Source organism: Oncorhynchus masou, chromosome 11, assembly GCF_036934945.1.
Source record: "Oncorhynchus masou masou isolate Uvic2021 chromosome 11, UVic_Omas_1.1, whole genome shotgun sequence".
Lineage (NCBI taxonomy): Eukaryota > Metazoa > Chordata > Actinopteri > Salmoniformes > Salmonidae > Oncorhynchus > Oncorhynchus masou.
In genome coordinates, this window is record NC_088222.1 from 33,619,136 (window position 1) to 33,638,896 (window position 19,761).

Consider the following 19,761-nt stretch of genomic DNA (forward strand, 5'->3'; position numbering starts at 1 on the left):
ATGACGCTGGGCCAACTGTGCGCTGCCCTAAGGGACTCCCAATCACGGCCAGTTGTGATACTGCCTGCAATCGAACCAGTGTGTCTGTAGTGATGCCTCAAGCACTGAGATGCAGTGACTTAGTCCGCCGTGCCACTCGTTGAAACCAATCAGTATTCAGGATTAAACCCACCCGTTGTATAATAATGGTCATAACATTGTCATGACCTCCATTTAAAATTGTCATGACATATTTAGATTTGTCATGACATATATTTAGATTTGTCATGACATATATTGCGCTATTCTATGGCTGGTTATTATGACACCTAAATGAAAAGAAACTACCACACAAGGCAAAGCATTCCATTACACCATGGTCTACTTGTCAACAGTATGTTTGCTATATAACATTTTCTGAAATTGACCATTTGAAATGATAATTGCGCACACATTGATGTCAGACATGCACCTACTCCAGTGCTCTGTTGCTGATGACTGGGATGAATGCAGGAGATTTCAGGAGAAGGACAATACACCCTCTTTTTGACTGACATAAAAGGGCATGTATGTGATTGGCCTATCTGGCTTATATAATTATGATGGTCATAATGCTTCATGAGTGACATAAAGTGTATTTTATACAAGTTTTTTTTAATGACTAAAGAAATCGTTACAACAAAGGATTTCACTCTCAAATATTATTTATTCAAATTTGTTTTTTTCCCTGCCAAGAAGTTTCCTTTTGTTTGAAAGTTTGTTTCTGCAGCAAGTTCTTCAGATGCATTACTTTCTCTGAAAAATAAAGAAAATAAATCAGAATAGAGTATGCTACAATTCAGTGACAGCGCAAAGAAAGCTGAAAACGAATTATACCAAATATATTATAGCATTCTCAAATACATTACAATCACGGTGTCAATGTTGTTTTCATAACATTGCTAACTAGCTCTCAATTATTCATGTAGCTACCTAGTTAGCTACCATCTAGTTAGTATTTGTTTAGCTAACGTTAGCTGTCCTATCACTGAATATGGTGGTGGTGTGCAAAAATACAGTAAATAAACCCATGCATCGTTGAGGTAACAGTTCATATGATTCACTCTATATACAATGCTAATTGTACTAACGAATTATAGAAGAGGCCTGTTAACTGTAACAAAAAACCATGGACAGCTAACACTGAGATAGCTAATGTTAAAGGTTAGCATGCAACAGTTCGATTCACATTTCATAAAAAGTAACCTAAAATACATATTATTAGCATGGTTCATATGTACTCATGTAAATACACTTAATACTTGACATCATTTGTAAAAAATATAACTTTTTTTAATTATGAGCCAAAACGTTTATAATGACAATATATTTAATCTGAGACATCTCATTGACTTGGCTAGCTGCATAACGTTACAAATTAAGCTAGTTTAGCCTGGCTGTGATCATATGGAGGGGAACATATTTAGTTTTTCACTCAGACAAAAATTGGAACTACAGTCGTGGCCAAAAGTTGAGAATGACACAAATATTAATTTTAACAAAGTCTGCTGCCTCATATTGTATGATGGCAATTTGCATATACTACAGAATGTTATGAAGAGTGATCAGATTAATTGCAATTAAGTCCCTCTTTGCCATGCAAATTAACTGAATCCCCAAAAAACATTTCCACTGCATTTCAGCCCTGCCACAAAAGGACCAGCTGACATCATGCCAGTGATTCTCTCTTTAACACAGGTGTGAGTGTTGACGACGACAAGGCTGGAAATCACTCCGTCATGCTGATTGAGTTCGAATAACAGACTGAAAGCTACAAAAGGAGGGTGGTGCTTGGAATCATTGTTCTTCCTCTGTCAACCATGGTTACCTACAAGGAAACACGTGCAGTCATCATTGCTTTGCAAAAAAAGGGCTTCACAGGCAAGGATATTGCTGCCAGTAAGATTGCACCTAAATCAACCATTTATCGGATCATAAGGAACTTCAAGGAGATCGATTCAATTGTTGTGAAGAAGGCTTCAGGGCGCCCAAGAAATTCCAGCAAGCGCCAGGACCGTTTCCTAAAGTTGATTCAGCTGCGGGTTCGGGCACCACCAGTGCAGAACTTGCTCAGGAATGGCAGCAGGCAGGCGTGAGTGCATCTGCACACACAGTGAGGCGAAGACTTTTGGAGGATGGCCTGGTGTCAAGAAGGATGCAAAGAAGCCCCTTCACTCCAGGAAAAACGTCAGGAACAGACTGATATTCTGCAAAAGGTAAAGGGATTTGACTGCTGACGACTGGGGTAAAGTCATTTTCTCTGATGAATCCCCTTTCCGATTGTTTGGGGCATCCGGAAAAAAGCTTGTCCAGAGAAGACAAGATGAGAGCTACCATCAGTCCTGTGTCATGCCAACAGTAAAGCATCCTGAGACCATTCCTGTGTGGGGTTGCTTCTAGGATCAAGGGAGTGGGCTCACTCACAATTTTGCCTAAGAACACAGCCATGAATTTAAAACAAAATGGTACAAACACATCCTCCGAGAGCAACTTCTCCCAACCATCCAGGAACAGTTTGGTGATGAACAATGCCTTTTCCAGCATGATGGAGCACCTTGTCATAAGGCAAAAGTGATAACTAAGAGGCTCGGGGAACAAAACATTGATATTTTGGGTCCATGGCCAGGTAACTCCCGAGACTTTAATTCCATTGAGAACTTGTGGTCAATCCTCAAGAGGCAGGTGGACAAACAAAAAAACAAATATTCTGACAAACTCCAAGCATTGATTATGCAAGAATGGTCTGCCATCAGTCAGGATGTGGCCCAGAAGTTAATTGACAGCATATGCCAGAGCGGATTGCAGAGGTCTTGAAAAAGTAGGGTCAACACTGCAAATATTGACTCTTTGCATCAAATTCATGTAATTGTCAATAAAAGCCTTTGACACTTATGAAATGCTTGTAATTATACTTCAGTGGAATACTGAAGTAACATCTGACAAAAATATCTAAAGACACTGAAGCAGCAAACTTTGTGGAAATTAATTTGTGTCATTCTCAAAACTTTTGGCCACGACTGTACACATTAAAATTTAGATAAACATGTTATCTTTTCTGAAACAAAGCCATACTTATAAATGTTACAAATATGAAAACAGAATGAATAAGGAGACATGGACAATTGACATTTTTTCACTGGGCTTCTTCTTCCAACGTATGAGGTGCGCGCCTGCAGCTAACTGTTCAAATGTCTCCCCCTAGTGGTAGCACTAAGTATACATATATTAAAGCAAACCAATGGAGGACAATTATAATGTTGTAAACAAACTTTGATTCCAAAATATGGGCATTTATAGACCATCACAGGAAATGTTGTTGTTGTTGTAAGGCTAATAAGGGCGTTTTGTCCTACTCCTGCATTCATCCAAGTCATCAGCGACAGAGCACTGGGCTATGCATGTATGACATCAATGTGTGTACAATTGCAATGGTAATAAAACCTTACAAATTTAGGAAATGTTACATTATTTACAAGTAGAATGGAATGGTTTGCCTTGTGTGGTAGGATTTGTGGACTTTGGCACTCTTATATAGATGTCATAACCACCCATAAATAACTATCGTGGTAGGGTTTGTGGATTTTGGCCCACTTATGTAGATGTCATAACCAGCCATAAAAAAAACGCAATATAGAGTACATCACAATAGGTCTAAATATTCAGCATGACAGTGTTATGACCATATTATGATAGGTTATGACATTGATATAGATTGATATATATATTTATTATGAATCGCCCATAAGTATTAAAAAAAAAGTTTAAAAATAAATAAATATAAAAAATATATATATAAAATTATATGATTTTTAGGGCAAAGCCAACCCAGCCCTACTCCAACGCAGCAGCCAAAACTGTCTGCAACATTGATGTCACCGTAAAGACATCACATACCACATTTTGCCTGCTAACTAGCGTTAGCGCAATTGCTAGCTTTTCCCATAGACTTCCAGTCATTGGCTAACACTAGTTAGCAATGACTTGCAAAATTACCTTCAATGTCCTTCAAACTGCACACAGACATAAAATGGTATCCATTAGTTAATCTGACTCTGGGAAAGTAGAAAAAAGGCTTGATTGCCAAAATCTCACACCATCTCACACCATCCCTATAAGATCTGAGTGACAAGTTACAACATATATATTTGTAGCAAACAGAGTAAGCAGTGGCGCAAACTGCCACAGTTTGATCCTCACCATCGCCCTACAGTGGGGCAAGCTCCTTTGATAGACTAGAGAAGACAACGGGGAAACAGACAAAAACACTGTAGAACAAACAAAGGTCATGGAGGAATGCTGACATTTTCAATACAAAGGCAGATTTCAGATCTCTGCCAGACACAATCCTGAGCTTAATCTGCAGTACATTTCAGACTAGGGCCCTGGAAAGTAAGGGAAAGGTAGGCTTGGAAAAGAGCTTAGGCTAGCTCATGATTCTACATTTGGCATGTTGGTAATGGTCTGCTGCTCTACTTGGAAGCATTCATCACAGACTCCATGCAGAGAAGGGAGCACGTAGCAGCTGCTATTCCATGGAGGGTGTAGGACCAAATCTAACTGTCAGTGAGGACAATCGGTTCCCTGCAAACGAGGGAAATAAAAATATGGAAACTTCCGACTGAATCCACGGACGTTGTGTTAATAGAGCCATAGCTGAGAAGGCAGTATCTCATTTTGATGAATGGCGTCTTGCAGAACAATGGCAGACATGCTATGAACACGTTTAGAGAGAGAGATAGAGAGAGAAATAGTACAATGGACGCTTGTGCATATTTTATCCATACAGTATGTAAGCCTGTTTGTTTCCTCTTGTCTCATACAGTGTGTTGCTACAAGGCTGCTTTCCACCTTCCTGTCTGTTGTTTATATGACTGGGGTACAACATGAAGAAAGAGATTAGCGCATGTCAAGAACAGAGACGTTGACTGTTTTCTGTTGTTCTTGGCCTTATTGCACATACACAACTGTCAATAAGAGACCATACAGTACAGTAAACCCCTGTGCATTGCCCTCTGTGAAGCTATGGAGACAAGGAGATGGGAGCTTGCTGACACTGTGTGTATCAGTGATGACTCCCATTTAAAGCAGTCAGATTCAGGGTCACAACACCATCCTGGTGTGGCCAACCTGTGCAATGTTGATACATCCAAGTCTGAATTCAAACGAAACAAACAAGTGCTTTTTTTGGTCGAGTTACTTTAGGTAATATTAGGTGTTCTTTCAGCAACTGTTTTGACAGATGAGAGGAAGTGAAAGGTAGGCTACTTGACTTGATTGTGTTAGAAACAAACACCAAGGCGGCTGACCTGAGTCCATGTACTGGCTGGCAGACACCACTCCTCCGCAATGGGGAAATGGAGGGAGCATGCCCTCTTTCCACACAGCAGCACTGGAGAAAGTGCCCACTGTTCACTCTCACATGTACACAGACACAAACACGTTGTGGGCGTGGCGGAGTGTGTAAACCTGGACAGGGGTAATGATAAACCTTTTGGCTGGCCGGGCTGTCACTTGTTTCTACTCTTGTGTCCTCTGAATGGAACTAAGCATATAACCGGTAGTGTGCTTCCACAGACATAAGCAGACAAATAATACAACAAAATCCACACAAAATGGATTGCTATAACATTCCATAGCTGGTGCTATAGTCATTTTGTGTGCGGCCAGGCAGCCTTTGGCAAATTAATGTAGAATCTGTCCAACACATGTTTGTTCTTTTGAAAAGAATGACACTCACCAATGAATCTCGGATTACTTCACTCTTGTAAAAGTCTGCAAGGGAAGGCAAAAAAAAACAGGTTCAATTCATTTTAAAGCTTTCTCAAACAGACATTGAGCCTTAGCAATCTCACAAGGATAAAGACCTCCTCCATTCCTGTCATTATTGAAAGAGAGCATGATACCTCACATCTCAAAATAGGGCTACTTCATGTTAGAACCCTTACTTCAAAGGCAATTATAGTCAATGAACTAGTCACTGATCATAATCTTGATGTGATTGGCCTGACTGAAACATGGCTTAAGCCTGATGAATTTACTGTGTTAAATGAGGCCTCACCTTCTGGTTACACTAGTGACCATATCCCCTGTGCATCCCGCAAAGGCGGAGGTGTTGCTAACATTTACGATAGCAAATTTCAATTTCCCCCCCAAAAAATACGTTTTCGTCTTTTGAGCTTCTAGTCATGAAATCTATGCAGCCTACTCAATCACTTTTTATAGCTACTGTTTACAGGCCTCCTGGGCCATATACAACGTACCTCATTGAGTTCCCTGATATCCTAATCGGACCTTGTAGTCATAACAGATAATATTCACATTTTTGGTGACTTTAATATTCACATGGAAAAGTCCACAGACCCACTCCAAAAGGCTTTCAGAGCCATCATTGACTCAGTGGGTTTTGTCCAACATGTCTCTGGACCTACTCACTGTCACAGTCATACTCTGGACCTAGTTTTGTCCCATGGAATAAATGTTGTGGAGCTTAATGTTTTTCCTCATAATCCTGGACTACTATCGGACCACCATTTTATTAAATTTGCAATTGCAACAAATAATCTGCTCAGACCCCAACCAAGAAGCATCAAAAGTCGTGCTATAAATTCACAGACAACACAAAGATTCTTCGATGCCCTGCCAGATTCCCTATGCCTACCCAAGGACGTCAAAGGACAAAAATCAGTTAACCACCTAACTGAACTCAATTTAACCTTGCGCAATACCCTAAATACAGTTGCACCCCTAAAAACATTTCTCATAAGAAACTCGCTCCCTGGTATACAGAATATACCCGAGCTCTGAAGCAAGCTTCCAGAAAATTGGAACGGAAATGGCGCCACAAGTCGGAAGTCTTCCGACTAGCTTGGAAAGACAGTACCGTGCAGTATCGAAGAGCCCTTACTGCTGCTCGGTCATCCTATTTTACGAACTTAATTGAGGAAAATAAGAACAATCCAAAATTTATTTTTGATGCTGTCACAAAGCTAACTAAAAAGCAGCATCCCCCAAGTGAGGATGGCTTTCACTTCAGCAGTAATAAATTCATGAACTTCTTTGAGGAAAATATCATGATTATTAGAAAGCAAATTACGGACTCCTCTTTAAATCTGAGTATTCCTTCAAAGCTCAGTTGTTCCGAGTCTGCACAACTCTGCCAGGACCTAGGAACAAGAGGAGACACTCAAGACACTCAAAAGAGACACTTTTAGTACTATATATCTTGACACAATGATGAAAATAATCATGGGCTCTAAACCTTCAAGCTGCATACTGGACCCTATTCCAACTAAACTACTGAAAGATCTGCTTCCTGTGCTTGGCCCTCCTCTGTTGAATATAATAAACGTCTCTCTATCCACCGGATGTGTACCAAACTCAACAAAAAGTGGCAGTAATAAAGCCTCTCTTGAAAACGTCAAACCTTGACCCAGAAAATATAAAAAACTATTGGCCTATATCGAAGCTTTCATTCCTCTCAAAAAAAATTGAAAAGGCTGTTGCGCAACAACTCACTGCCTTCCTGAAGACAAACAATGTTTACGAAATGCTTCAGTCTGGTTTTAGACCCGATCATAGCACTGAGACTGCACTTGTGAAGGTGGTAAATTACCTTTTAATGGCATCAGACCGAGGCTCTGCATCTGTCCTCATGCTCCTAGACCTTAGTGCTGCTTTTGATACCGTCGATCAACACATTCTTTTGAAGAGATTGGAAACCCAAATTGGCCTATACGGACAAGTTCTGGCCTGGTTTAGATCTTATCTGTCGGAAAGATATCAGTTGGTCTCTGTGAATGGTTTGCCCTCTGACAAATCAACTGTAAATTTCGGTGTTCCTCAAGGTTCCGTTTTTGGACCACTATTGTTTTCACTATATATTTAACCTCTTGGGGATGTCATTCGAAAACATAACATGGTGAAGCCCCAAAATTGCCCTCACTGGAAGCCTGTGTTTCAGACATAAGGAAGTGGATGGCTGCAAACTTTCTACTTTTAAACTCGGACAAAACAGAGATGCTTGTTCTAGGTCCAAAGAAACAAAGAGATCTTCTGTTGAATCCGACAATTAATCTTAATGGTTGTACAGTCGTCTCAAATAAAACTGTGAAGGACCTCGGCGTTACTCTGGACCCTGATCTCTCTTTTGACGAACATATCAAGACTGTTTCAAGGACAGCTTTTTTTCCATCTACGTAACATTGCTAAAATCAAAAAATATCTGTCCAAAAATTACGCAGAATAATTAATCCATGCTTTTGTTACTTCTAGGTTAGACTGCTGCAATGCTCTACTTTCCGGCTACCCGGATAAAGCACTAAATAAACTTCAGTTAGAGCTAAATACGGCTGCTAGAATCCTGACTAGAACCAAAAAATTTGATCATATTACTCCAGTGCTAGCCTGCCTACACTGGCTTCCTGTCAAGGCAAGGGCTGATTTCCAGGTCTTACTGCTAACCTACAAAGCATTACATGGGCTTGCTCCTACCCATCTCTCTGATTTGGTCCTGCCGTACATATCTACACGTACGCTACGGTCACAAGACTCCGGCCTCCTAATTGTCCCTAGAATTTCTAAGCAAACAGCTGGAGGCAGGGCTTTCTCCTATAGAGCTCCATTTTTATGGAATGGTCTGCCTACCCATGTGAGAGACGCAGACTCGGTCTCAACCTTTAAGTCTTTACTGAAGACTCATCTCTTCAGTGGGTCATATGATTGAGTGTAGTCTGGCCCAGGAGTGGGAAGGTGAACGGAAAGGCTCCGGAGCAACGAACCGCACTTGCTGTCTCTGCCTGGCCGGTTCCCCTCTTTCCAGTGGGATTCTCTGCCTCTAAACCTATTATACAGGGGCTGAGTAACTGACTTACTGGTGCTCTTTCATGCTGTCCCTAGGAGGGGTGCGTCACTTGAGTGGGTTGAGTCACTGATGTGATCTTCCTGTCTGGGTTGCCCCGCCCCCCGCCCCCCGGGTTGTGCCGTGGCGGAGATCTTTGTGGGCTATACTCGGCCTTGTCTCAGGATGGTAAGTTGGTGGTTGAAGATATCCCTCTAGTGGTGTAGGGGCTGTGCTTTGGCAAAGTGGGTGGGGTTATATCCAGCCTGTTTGGCCCTGTCCGGGGGTATCATCGGATGGGGCCACAGTGTCTCCTGACCCCTCCTGTCTCAGCCTTCAATATTTATGCTGCAGTAGTTTATGTGTCGGGGGGGGGCTAGGATAAGTTTGTTATATCTGGAGTACTTCACCTGTCTTATCCGGTGTCCGGTGTCCTGTGCTGTTCCTGTTTCAACTGTTCTGCCTGCGGCTATGGAATCCTAACCTGATCACCGGACGTGCTACCTGTCCCAGACCTATTATTTGACCATGCTGGTCATTTATGTACATTTGAACATCTTGGCCATGTTCTGTTATAATCTCCACCCGGCACAGCCAGAAGAGGACTTCCTAGGTTTTGGCCTTTCTAGGGAGTTTTTCCTAGCCAACATGCTTCGACCTGCATTGCTTGCTGATTGGGGTTTTAGGCTGGGTTTCTGTACAGCACTTTGAGATACCAGCTGATGTACAAAGGGCTATATAAATACATTTGATTGAATAAACACACACACACACACACACACACACACACAAAAAAGCTTAAACAACACTTGTGAAGATACAACACCGGTCCGGATTACCTGACAACAGCAAGCCCTGAGGTCTTGGCTCGATCTTGGCCATTATTGTATATTAACTTAAAACTAAATGATTTGCCCTTGAACCAAAAGTGAAAGGCCTCATTTACTGGAGCATCAGCGTCCCCTAACAAACCAAGCCCTTGTGCATTTAACTACACTTTGTAATGGGACTCTGACATTTCTTCCACTTGTGATAGTAGCCTAATGCAGTGCACAGTAGTGCTGAACATTTAGTCCTAAGTGGGCTCTGGCACTAAGGGCTGAATCGTAATTAAGATGTCTGCATCTTTCCATGACTTTTGCGTAAATCCTGCATTGTTGTCAAGTTATGTGCACAGATCTCAAGTTAGGATTCAGGCCTAAAGACATGTTTGTAGTGTGGAGTGACTTGGCTCAGTAGTGTGAAAGGGGTATTGGTGCAGTGGCCGGGAACACTGATACAGAGACAGCTGAAAGAGGGTGTACTGTACTGACCTCTGGATATCCAGTCCTCTAAGCAGAGATGAAGGGTAAAATATGTGTCCAACAGTAGAGAGCCATTCTTGTTGACGATGTTGCGGGCTGCGATGCTTCTGAGATGACGTAACCGCCTCTGTTAGGGAGAGAAAGGCAGATGGTGAGATAGTCAGGAAAAAGAGACAAGAAGTAGAAGCAGGAGCAGAGACAGGAGACAGCATTTAGCCAAATGAACTGCCCACAACCAGAGGTAGCCTAGGTCTAAATTACGTACGATGCAGCTTTTACTTCTCTGGGTCAGCTTCAATGCCTTTTACAATTGTATTATCGATTTCAAGAGTTTCATCCTGTTACACAATCCAAATCGATGCAGATTGACTTACAAGACTTTTACCCAATGAGCTAGTCTAATTCACACAGGAGTAAACAATGCAGTCAACCAGAAGTCACGATTTCAGATAGCAAAGTCATTAGGCTCAAGTACATCCTCATGTTAAAAATAAAAACTGCCCTTTTAGAATATAGTAGCTCGGTTGGAGAGAACTTGGCGTATCTGGTAGGGCCGGGATGATACCAGTATCGCAATATTTTTTTCACTGTAAAAATGAAAAAACAAAGCAGACAAAAACTCTTTGGTCCTTTAAAAACATGCTGAATTTGTAACATATTGTGTGCTATAGCTTGAGAAAGAAAACAATTGACATTAGGGTAGTTTTCCTAAAGAAGTTAAAGCCTCTTCGTGCTTTGTTTCCTTGCCACGACATTAACAAGTCTGTTATCGTCCAGACCCTAGTATCTGGTTAGTCACACGTCATCTACTATCAACATTTGTCCAAAAAGAAAACAATTTGCAGACAAGCGTTTCATTTGAAAGCAGAGTTCATTCATGTGTTGACTTCACTGTGTTTCCCTGACAAAAGCTCCACAGTTTCATCAACTAAAGTCCAAGCCAGCATGCCAATGACACACAAAAAGCATTTGTACAGTACGTCTCAGAGAAGAAAACCCATGATTCCGCAGCTCTATAAAATTTGTTCCACACCCCTGACAGAACATAACCATGGTTGGACATCAGTCAGAAGTCCACATTTCAAAAGAAATTGAGAAGTAGCCTAAAATAAAAAAGGAACCTGCTTGAAGAGAAAGGATCAGTTACAGCCAACCCAAAAAACTAACTGAATAACTGAAGAAGACTTTATTTTACAGAGAACTGCATCTATAAAAAATAATGGCTCCAAAGAAAAAGCCTCATAATTGAGGGGGGGGGTATAACTCAAGAGAATGGCAATGGGACATGATACCCGTGAAAAGAGGGGCCATTGAATGAGGTCACTCCTCAGGGGCAGCAGTGTCAGAGCAGCAGTAGGACTATCTATGTCAACGGCAGGCCAAGGCCCTCACCTGATCTGCATTCTTCAAACTCCAGCAGCCCACACTGAGCTTCCACCACCACAGGCATTAGGGATAAATCTAAGTCATGGGATGCCCTATAAGAATAAGGTTGCTCGGAAACAAAAACCCAACTTGTTCAGCAACCCCCCATAGAAATGGTCAGCTGACTTTTCTCCGGTACAACTCATCCCAAACCATCAGAATTGGGTTGAGGTCAGGTGATTGTAGAGGCCAGGTCATCTGAAGCAGCACACCATCACTCTCCTTCTTGGTCAAATAGCTCTTACACAGCCTGGTGGTGTGTTTTGGGTCATTGGGGGTGGCAGGTAGCCTAGTGGTTAGAGCGTTGGACTAGTAACCGGAACAAGATCAAATCCCCGAGCTGACAAGGTAAAAAAAAATAGTAGTACTGCCCCTGAACTGCAGACAAGGCAGTCATTGAAAATAAGAATTTGTTCTTAACTGACTTGCCTAGTTAAATCAAGGTAAAATAAAATGTTTAAATTGTCCTGTTAAAAAACAAATGAAAGTCCCACCAGCTCTGTACCAGTACCCGTTGTACCACTGTTATTTTACAGCTGCATTTTAATTATTCATTCATTCTTAAAGTAATGATGGACTGTCGTTTCTCTTTGCTTATTTTAGCTGTTCTTGCCATAATATGGACATGGTATTTTACCAAATAGGACTATCTTCTGTAAACCACCCATACATACCCCGTCACAACACAACTGATTGCTCAAACACATTAAGGAAAGAAATTCCACAAATGAACTTTTAACAAGGCACACCTGTTAATTGAAATGCATTCCAGGTGACTACCTCATGAAGCTGGTTGAGAGAATGCCAAGAGTGTGCAAAGCTGTCATCAAGGCTGCAACTTTGAAGAACCTCAAATACAAAATATATTTTGATTTGTTTAACACTTTTTTTAGTTACAATATGATTCCATGTGTTATTTCATAGTTTTGATCTCTTCACTATTATTCTACAATGTAGAGCAAATAAAGAAAAACCCTTGAATGAGTATGTGTCCAAACTTTTGACTGGTATTGTATATTTTTCTATAAACACAAGCACCACACCCATTACACAGTACAACATGCCCACACCTGTACATGAACACACAGCAGCCTCCCCTTTCAATACACATACACATATAATGTACATATGTAAAATTAAAACATACAGTGGGGCAAAAAAGTATTTCGTCAGCCACCAATTGTGCAAGTTCTCCCACTTAAAAGGTTGAGAGGCCTGTAATTTTCATCATAGGTACACTTCAATGACAGACAAAATTAGAAAACAAAAATCCGGAAAATATCATTGTAGGCTTTTTAATGAATTTATTTGCAAATTATAGTGGAAAATAAGTATTTGGTCACCTACAAACAACCAAGATTTCTGGCTCTCACAGACCTGTAACAACTTCTTTAAGAGGGTCCTGTGTCCTCCAATCGTTACCTCTATTAATGGCACCTGTTTGAACTTGTTATCAGTATAAAAGACACCTGTCCACAACCTCAAACAGTCACACTCCAAACTCCACTATGGCCAAGACCAAAGAGCTGTTAAAGGACACCAGAAACAAAATTGTAGACCTGCACCAGGCTGGGAAGACTGAATCTACAATGGGTAAGCAGCTTGGTTTGAAGAAATCAACTGTGGGAGCAATTATTAGGAAATGGAAGACATACAAGACCACTGATAATCTCCCTCGATCTGGGGCTCCCCCCCCCCTCGTGGGGTCAAAATGATCACAAGAACTGTCAGCAAAAATCTCAGAACAACATGGGTGACCTAGTGAATGACCTGCAGAGAGCTGGGACCAAAGTAACAAAGCCTACCATCAGTAACACACTACGCCGCCAGGGACTTAAATCCTGCAGTGCCAGACGTGTCCCCCTGCTTAAGCCAGTAAATGTCCAGGCCCATCTGAAGTTTGCTAGAGAGCATTTGGATGATCCAGAAGAAGATTGGGAGAATGTCATATGGTCAGATGAAACCAAAATCTAACTTTTTGGTAAAAACTCAACTCGCCGTGTTTGGAGGACAAAGAATGCTGAGTTGCATCCAAAGAACACCATGTCTACTGTGAAGCATGGGGGTGGAAACATCATGCTTTGGGGCTGTTTTTCTGCAAAGGGACCAGGACGACTGATCCGTGTAAAGGAAAGAATGAATGGGGCCATGTATCGTGAGATTTTGAGTGAAAACCTCCTTCCATCAGCAAGGGCATTGAAGATTAAACGTGGCTGGGTCTTTCAGCATCACAATGATCCCAAACACACCGTCCGGGCAACGAAGGAGTGGCTTCGTAAGAAGCATTTCAAGGTCCTGGAGTGGCCGAGCCAGTCTCCAGATCTCAACCCCATTGAAAATCTTTGGAGGGAGTTGAAAGTCCGTGTTGCTCAGCAACAGCCCCAAAACATCACTGCTCTAGAGGAGATCTGCATGGAGGAATGGGCCAAAATACCAGCAACAGTGTGTGAAAACCGTGTGAAGACTTACAGAAAACGTTTGACCTCTGTCATTGCCAACAAAGGGTATTTAACAAAGTATTGAGATAACTTGTTATTGACAAAATACTTATTTTTCCACCATAATTTGCAAATAAATTTATTAAAAATCCTACAATGTGATTTTCTGGATTTTGTTTCTAATTTTGTCTGTCATAGTTGAAGTGTACTACCTATGATGAAAATTACAGGCCTCTCATCTTTTTAAGTGGGAGAACTTGCACCATTGGTGGCTGACTGAATACTTTTTTGCCCCACTGTAATTATGTCTGTTGGGAAAAGTCACATTCCTCAAGTTGGTCAATGTGAAGTTTCCAGATTTGATCAAACATGTCCTTTTTTTTGCTTAAAATTCATACAACACAATCTAAAGAAAAGTAACTATATAGTTCAGAACTCCAGTTCGTTATTGATGGTGAGTATGATGCTTTCCAATTGATAGCTATAAAAAAAAAATGCAGCAATTATACCCAGGTAAAAAAAAAAAAAACTGATATTGGTCATCAATATTTACATTTCCCAACAGACATCTATCGTGGCGATAGACAGAAATTCCTAAACACAATAATGTGATATCACAGACATTATCCCAAAATGGTGTCAGTTTGTCACAGGACCACAGCATATGTAATAGGGTTGCTTTTCTCCAACATTTCTGGGTGCATAACAGGCATTCTGGCAGAAGTGTAGTAAATCCAACTGATTATCTTAAATTGCAATAATTTACCTCTAAGGTTGTAGGAGAAATTATGAACATTTTTACATATCTGTGACCAATAGTCTCATACATTTTCTAAGAGATCTGTTTCCCATTTTTCCTTTATAAAAGTTCTGTGCTATTAGGTAGAAATTCAATCAAAGCGAGAAGCTTTAGATTCATCCAGATTCTATTGAAGCGATTGAATAAGATTTCTAAGTTATAATAATTTAAAGAAATTGGTTTTGGATAACCCACATTTTCCTTGTAATTAATTGAATGACAGTAGAGTGCCATTTTAATACATTTGCTAAAAATGAATGATGCCACTTTGGAACCAGGACTAAACGGTGTTGTTATTGTCCAGCTTCATAAGGTAAGTGTAAAACATTCAATTTGACTCTTAAAGGCTTTCCATTCCAAATAAAGTTGGAGAGTAGGTCATTTATTCTTAAAGAAGTTGAATGGAATTGAAACTGGTAAAACTAGGAATAAATACATCAACCATGGTAATATATTAATCTTGATTATGTTGACCCTCCTAACATAGAAATAAGGAAAGTTTTCCATCTCTGAACATCGGATTGAATCTAATCTAGTAAAGGAGAGTAGTTGATCATATAGGCCTCCACCAAATTGCATGCTATCAATACAACCAGGTATATCATATGCTTCTTTGTCCTTTTCCACCGAAATCTACTATCCAAGCTTGAAAAGTCAAACAAAATAATGCTGGCTATTATTCAAATGAGCTTTACCCGCAAACAAGACCAAATTTGGTTGGTCCGGACCACATCTGTAACAATCATAGACCAAATCCCAGTACAGCAGAGTACAATATAGTAGAGTACAATAGAGTAGAGTACAATAGAGTAGAGTATAGTTCAGTACAGAACAATTGAGTACATTATACTGTACTGATCTATACTGTGCTGTACTGTCCAAACTTATGAAACAGAAGTCAAATGACTTTTCAACGTCCATGGCTGTCCGGTGTCGGCCTGTGCATATTAGGTGAGAGGGCTGGTTAACAGTGATTCCCTAACAAGGCCTACTTTCCGCAGTCACTTATGAATCTTGTGAAACTTTAACAAGCCTGCAATGAGAAGAGATTCACAAGCCATATTCTGCTCATATTCTGAGTTAATGAGTCCTTGACACTGGGTGTTTCCCAGCACAGCTAGCTACCTCCCAACAATACTACTCAGTGTTCAGGCAGACCTGTGCTGTGACACCAGTCAAGTCATTCATAAAGATGGTTTCTTCCCAAAGTAGCATTGTAGGATGTTGTTTAAAAATATGATAATAAGCAGGAATTAATGTATATCTCAGCAGCCAGTAAAGGCAACTTCAATAATTCCAGATTTGAAAACATGCACCTTAAAGACTATATGCAATTTTGAAATGATTACACATTCAACCCTTACACACACACACACACACACACACACACACACACACACACACACACACACACACACACACACACACGTGTGTTTGGGGTCACTTAGAAATGATTGTTTTTGAAAGAAAAGCCCCGCCATAATAAGGCATTTGATTGGTTTGACGTGTTGCGAGGCATCACTGATTTGCACCAACTTCCAACCCCTCTTTAGCTGATTTCTGCCATTGAACTTCCCCAGGCTTCCAGCAGTGTTTGCGACAAGGCTAGGGCTAACTAAGCTGGCTAGCTAGCATATTCGTCTCTGTTACTTGCAAACTAAATATCTAACATTTGCACATGTATCTAACTAGCTATTATAGACAACGTATAACTGTCTCGCAACCCAAGAGAGCTGTAATAGGCCTGCTGTATTCATCTTGCAGTTTTGACATGTGACACACAGCATTATTACAGCATGAGAGTCAATCATAAAAACATTCCACCGAGCTGAGGGTCCATGTCCTTACCTGCTGAGATGTGAGTTCTACGTGCAAGCCTCGAGAAGATGAGGCTCCAGAGTTGACAGAGGAGGCGGGTACAGGGTGATCCCGACCGGTGATGGAGTTCATTCTCCTAACGGCACCAGAGGCGTTCGTACCAAACAACCCCGGATCATGTAAATCTAGATTCACCTTCTACGCCAGAAATGTATGTATCAGTGCAGTAATCCGCTTAATAAGAAAACAAAGCACTTTTGTAGCCGTCAGTTAGCTAGCTAGCTACGTGCCATAAACAAAGTAGGACTTGCTCAGGAAGCTGTCATCCGTCTGTCAAAGAGCACTCTACGCGAAGTCGAGACAACACGGATGTTTCCGGTTTTCAACCGAACTTCCGTTGCTACAGAAAAAACTAATATGGGGACTCCGCTCAGGTATCGTCACTAGTTAGCACAAACACAAAGTCATAACCCCCGCCTATTCATACAATGTATATATATATTTTAAATGTAAACTTTATTTAACTGTGCAAGTCAGTTAAGAACAAATTCTTATTTACAATGACGGCCTACCCCGGCCAAATCCTGACGACGCTGGGCAAATTATGCGCCGCCCTATGGGACTCCCAATCACGGCAGGATACAGCCTGGATTCGAAACAGGGACTAGTGACGCCTCTTGCACTGAGATGCAGTGCCTTAGGCTGCTGCACCACTCGGGAGTCCGATTTATCTTCTTACATTTTTATTTTTAACCTAACCACACAGCCAATCGTATGCCTAAACTTAAATCAATACCAAAAAGTCACCTTTTGTGTTATTGTATTTTTACGATATAGACTATTTGCATCTTTACGACAAACGCCAGATTTGACCTTTCACAGCAGGTTAAGAGTATTAATGTAGCAGGTTAGGATAATTAGGTTAAAGTTATGAAAAGGGTTAGGGTTAGCTCAAATTCCCCCAAAATAAAAATGTTACGTTCATTTGACAAAATCTGTATGTATACTCTTAAAATGTGATTTAAAACCGAACCTTAACTCTAACCGTATCCACACTGCTAACCGTGTGCCTAACCTTAAATTAGGACCGAAAAGCTGTTTTGTTTTAATACATTTTTACAACGTGGACAATTTTGACTTTGTGGCTGTGCTATCTTGTGGAAAGAAACTTCCTCTAAATATGAGGAAGTGAATGTTTCTGCATGTATCTATCTATCTATCTATCGCGTGACCTGCTGGTGACAATTCAATTCACTCAAGTACAGTAGTGGAGTGTTTTTTGTTTGTCCTAATCATTTGATTGCCTAATTGGCTAATTAACTGAATGGTGATAGAACATTTATTTTATCAACTTTGTCAACTGAAGTTAAGAACACAATCATATTACATGGGTCAAGGCCAAACATATTTACAACAAACTTGTACATATATTCACATCAATCAAGCCAAATCAATACATACTTGGCCTAAGTGTTCATACATCAATTGTACAAGGAACAAAAATATAAACACAACATGTAAAGTGTAGGTCCCATGTTTAATGAGTTGAAATAAAAGATCCCAGAAATGTTCCATATATACAAAAAGCTCATATCTATCCAATTTTGTGCCCAATGTTATTTACATCTCTGTTTGTGAGCATTTTTCTTTTGCTAAGATATTCCATACACTTGACAGGTATGGCATATCAAAAAGCTGATTAAACGGCATGATTATTGCACAGGTGCACCTTGTGCTGGGGACACAGCCGCCTATCAGCCGCCTGGGCAGCCGCCTGTCCCAGCAGATGGCACCCTCCCCCACAGCAACTGAAGTTCAGCAAGTTGCTTCCCCATCGGATTCCATCACGAGCACCATCATTGTTGGCAGCTCGATGGTGAGTTTTGACCTGCCTACGATCTGTTGATCGACCAAGGTCCACTGTCACCCAGGAGCCACAGTTCTGGCCAACTAATCCAATATTGACACCCTCATCACTCACCGTAGGTTTTAACGACCTTCATTTTAGGCGATCTGAGGGAGAACTACAAACATTTTTTTAAACACCCTCGCTAGGGAACAGGGAAGATAATAATTATCTCTGGCTCCCTCCCGTGCTACCGAAGGGATTCGGCAGACACACCACATATTGAGTGTCTCGGTGATGGATACATTTTTACTTGGTCTTGACTAGGTAATGGACAGTGAGGACTCGTAATTTCTTCCAGAGACCAGCAGAGTAAAAAAACTCATAATTATCCGCTTCCATTAAGTCAGCGCATAAAACCGCTTCACTAGGCCAAATATATACACTGCTTTCTTGAAACATCAATAGCCTATGTTATTGCCTATTGAAATCTGGGATTCCTATTTTACTTGTAACATTACTATTTAAAATTTAAAAATATCCTCAAACTTTGTCATTGTTTCCTTGACTCGTTGGTAGGGAAGAGTGGGGAACTGTGTTGGAAATTTGCACGCTCATTATTACTAAGGGGAGACCGGGGAAATTGTAACAGTCTATATTTATTATAGACATGTTTGTGCAGTGTCGAGTCTATTTGGCCTTCAGTATGTGACAGGCTTGTGATACTGAAAGGACAGCAACCCTGATATCAGAGCACTCATATAGGTCAGAGAGTGCACTAATTTGAATGGGTGTCCACACACGTTTGTGTAGATATAGTGTATATAAACATAGCCTAGTTTCAGTGGAAAATCATCTGCAGGCAACAAGAGCATGCAGCTCTCAACTGGTTGTCTCATGGAGCAGCTCACAGAAGAATGGCATCGATAGCTGGTAGGTAGGAAAGATGTTTCAGCTTATATCTGTAGATTTAAAAAAGTAGTCACACTTAAAACCATGAAGAGGAATAACCCAGGGTGGCTGAGATGCAAAGATAATATAATTAATTCAATCCATGCTCAAAATAATACAAAAAGTGAAAGTGCAAGGTGCTAATAAAAAGAAACAGGACATATGGTATGTTTCAGACTTATGCCTTCATCAGCGCTGTACAAACATATTAAGAACACATACAGTACCAGTCAAAAGTTTGGACACACCTACTCATTCCATTTTATTTTCTCTACAATGTAGAAATGTAGTAAAGACATCCAAACAATGAAATAACACATATGGAA

At 40.7% G+C, this 19,761-nt stretch overlaps 1 protein-coding gene across 1 annotated transcript in view; it reads right to left on the bottom strand.

Annotated features, from left to right (window-relative positions):
- Positions 1–16,999, bottom strand: part of LOC135548568 (UV radiation resistance-associated gene protein-like) — a 165,113-nt gene extending 148,114 nt beyond the window's left edge. The window contains exons 1-3 of the mRNA XM_064978312.1: positions 16,669–16,999; positions 10,168–10,285; positions 5,756–5,790 (exon numbers count right to left, since the gene is read on the bottom strand). Coding sequence (XP_064834384.1) covers positions 5,756–5,790; positions 10,168–10,285; positions 16,669–16,770 — 255 coding nt within the window. The 5' untranslated portion in view covers positions 16,771–16,999. The remainder of the gene's footprint in view (positions 1–5,755; positions 5,791–10,167; positions 10,286–16,668) is intronic.
- Between the last annotated feature and the right edge of the window lie 2,762 nt (positions 17,000–19,761).